This window comes from Pyrus communis, chromosome 17 (assembly GCF_963583255.1).
Source record: "Pyrus communis chromosome 17, drPyrComm1.1, whole genome shotgun sequence".
In the NCBI taxonomy this organism is placed as follows: Eukaryota; Viridiplantae; Streptophyta; class Magnoliopsida; order Rosales; family Rosaceae; genus Pyrus; species Pyrus communis.
Window position 1 is genome coordinate 18,734,452 of NC_084819.1, and position 2,646 is coordinate 18,737,097.

The 2,646-nt window shown below is 40.4% G+C and overlaps 1 protein-coding gene across 2 annotated transcripts; it reads right to left on the reverse strand.

The window, feature by feature from the left end:
- Positions 1–816: 816 nt before the first annotated feature.
- LOC137722818 (dormancy-associated protein homolog 3-like) lies at positions 817–2,393 on the reverse strand. Of its 2 annotated transcripts, none has more exons than XM_068461914.1 (3): positions 2,189–2,393; positions 1,736–1,930; positions 817–1,306 (listed from the first exon to the last, which is right to left on the reverse strand). In XM_068461914.1, exons 1-3 carry the CDS (start codon positions 2,301–2,303, stop codon positions 1,197–1,199), a joined length of 420 nt encoding a protein of 139 aa, XP_068318015.1. In that variant the 5' UTR covers positions 2,304–2,393; the 3' UTR covers positions 817–1,196. The 2 variants fall into 2 exon arrangements, with proteins under 2 accessions (XP_068318015.1, XP_068318014.1); XM_068461913.1 differs by having other exon boundaries at positions 817–1,313; positions 2,189–2,392.
- Between the last annotated feature and the right edge of the window lie 253 nt (positions 2,394–2,646).

Sequence of the window (2,646 nt, forward strand, 5' to 3'; positions counted from 1 at the left end):
GTGTGGGACGTTCTTTTTTCCTTAGAGCGGGTTGAAATTCCTAACAATATTTTTATCAAGACCCATGTTATGCACCTTTCTTTCAGCTTTATACGTTTTCAATTGTTATCTATGAATATCGTACTTCAATTTCAAAACAAAAAAAAAAAAAAAAAAAAAAATTGTGTGTGGAGTGTAGTGTCAACTTCAACTCTTATATTTTTCGCTCCTCCACTTCAACTCCGATGGTCCAATTACCAAATCTACATAGGAAAATGCCAAGAAAGATGAATGTACACGACTTAGTACTACAATCTAGTGTTATTCTTCTTTACTTGTAAGTGAGATGTTAGGTTCGATTCTCGCTAAAGGCGAATTTGAACCACATTATTATGGGTGGCCTATGGTGAAATTTAACTCACTCCCCCACCCCCTTAATGTAGATAATATCGTTTGTTCATAAAATAAAAAAAAGATATATGTACGAAATCTTTTTGTACTCATCAAGTGTGTGGTGAAATGCTCTTAAAAAATGATAGGACACTCATGTCCACAACACTCGACATGAAATCTTAACATCATTCGGCAAATTGCTTTGACATTTGTCGATATGAAAGCACATTCCACCAAGCGCTCGACAAATTTCGTCATTGATTTTTTTATTTTTTTATTTTTTATTTTTTTGCACGTAGCATACAGGTTCCATCTAAAACGAGTAAAAGTAATGCTAGAAATACTAAATCCAATCATCAACTTTTACATTGTTTAGTTTAATTTAATCTATAAATTCAGTCTTCCTAGCATTACTGAACGAGTAATATTGACACAAGCAGCAGATTATAGATGTAATATAGTTTTCTTATTCAAACACCATAGCAGGAACTTGCAAGGGAAAATTAAGCACTCACTTTACAGATAACAGCAGAGATCAGATTTTACCAACTCCAACTCCAACTCCAAATCCATCGGCACTCTCACATCTTACAAACAACTACTACTATATATATATAGTCGCGCACTCACTAGATTGCAACCCAGAACAAACAACACCCAAACCCTAGCATGCAAAATGCTTACTTATATCAATACATTATTAGCACGTGGAAACCCTAATTAAACAGTTTCTTTGTCCTTTCGGCCATGCATGGCTGATCCGTCCACAGAAAACACGTTCATTTCATCTCATGGAAGATTTCGATTGGACAAGAACGCAGCTTTCATATGTCACACGTCGTAAGGAGAACGGGCGCTCCTTCCTCCAACGACCTGGCTCGCCTTCTCGTATGCATCCGACCCTGACTTCCTTCGAAACCGCCCGAATGGCTCCCTGCCACCTAAAACCACCGTCAACACAACACTATCAACATTTGCTTACGGACACTGCTCGACTCCTTACAATGCATTTATAAATCACTAACAATCAGACACAAATCACTATAATCTAACACGTACGCAAAAAAATATACTCATAACAAAGAATAGCTCTATATGCACATTGTTCATATTCGTTATTGTTACTAAATGACAAAAAAAAATCTGGTTTAAGAATGTAAGATTTGATGATATTTCAACAAGGGCAAAAACGTCAATTAACAAAGACATCCATACCAAATTCTAGAACATAGATATTGAGTTAAATTACTACTACACCCTTGTCTCCCAAACACATCAGTGATGAGTGGAGGCTCCACCATTTGTGGAAACCTGGTCCCACATGCAATGAGGCAGAGGCATATCTGACATTTCAAATGCTTACCAGAAAACGGGGACACCGGCGGCGTAGACCCAGCTGGCGAAATTGGAGAAGTAACCCCAGCTGGCGAAACCGGAGCTGATCCGCCGTTACCGCTCCCATAACCTGGGGGCTTCACTATCATAATACTCCGCGTAACTTTAGCCTCTTCCGGCGAATTCCCATCGAACGATCTTACGTTTCCGCCATCTGACGATCCTAATTCAACCAAAACAAACAATTAAACTTCCAACAAGATTTCCACCCCTAATTAATATCAGCCGCATGATCTCAACATTTTCATGTTTTAGTTTCATTTTCAACCGTTTGATCTACTTGCAAATGATCAGAGATTTTCGATTAAAAACTTTTATTCCTGGAGAATTTAATGTAAAATTGGTAAAGGCTTAGCAGTTAGTTGCGTTCATCACGTGTGCTAACACGCGCCGCCAGAAAAATACTAAAACGACGACGCACCAGTGGCTGAGCTGGACCGGAAACTGAAGGTTTTGTGCTTGCGAAGTTTCCCAAGACCGCTGTCGGGCTGAGGCCCGGCGAGGGTGTCGTCCCAAAGCTGATCAAGTAGGCCCATGTTTCTGAATGAACGGCGTAAGTTAGCAGATCAGGCGTACTTTAACGACTTTGTTAGTGCGATTGGACTGGAGACCAGAGAGGGAGTGAAATAAGGAGACCGGGTAGTTATTTATCGGCGGCGTGGGCGTTAAAGGTCGAACAAGTATTCAGATCGAGAGAGATCTGGAACGTTCGTCGGATCCAGAGGGAATGCTCATGTGGCGTGTAGATTGAGAAGCGTGTAGTTGGGGATAAGACCGATGTGACATACGCGGACCCCGGGCTAATGGGAGATTTTAAGGGCGGCTATCTCGCATGAGTAAGTGAGAGTGAAGATACTAGATTGCCCTCAACTTTATCCA

Excerpts from the sequence above, each read along its gene's own strand:
- LOC137722818 (XM_068461914.1), bottom strand. The coding sequence starts at position 2,303 with ATGGGCCTACTTGATCAGCTTTGGGACGACACCCTCGCCGGGCCTCAG. Across the intron at positions 1,931-2,188 it reads CCGGTCCAGCTCAGCCACTG|GATCGTCAGATGGCGGAAAC; the intron begins GTGCGTCGTCGT and ends TGGTTGAATTAG. Across the intron at positions 1,307-1,735 it reads GCCGGTGTCCCCGTTTTCTG|GGAGCCATTCGGGCGGTTTC; the intron begins GTAAGCATTTGA and ends TTTAGGTGGCAG.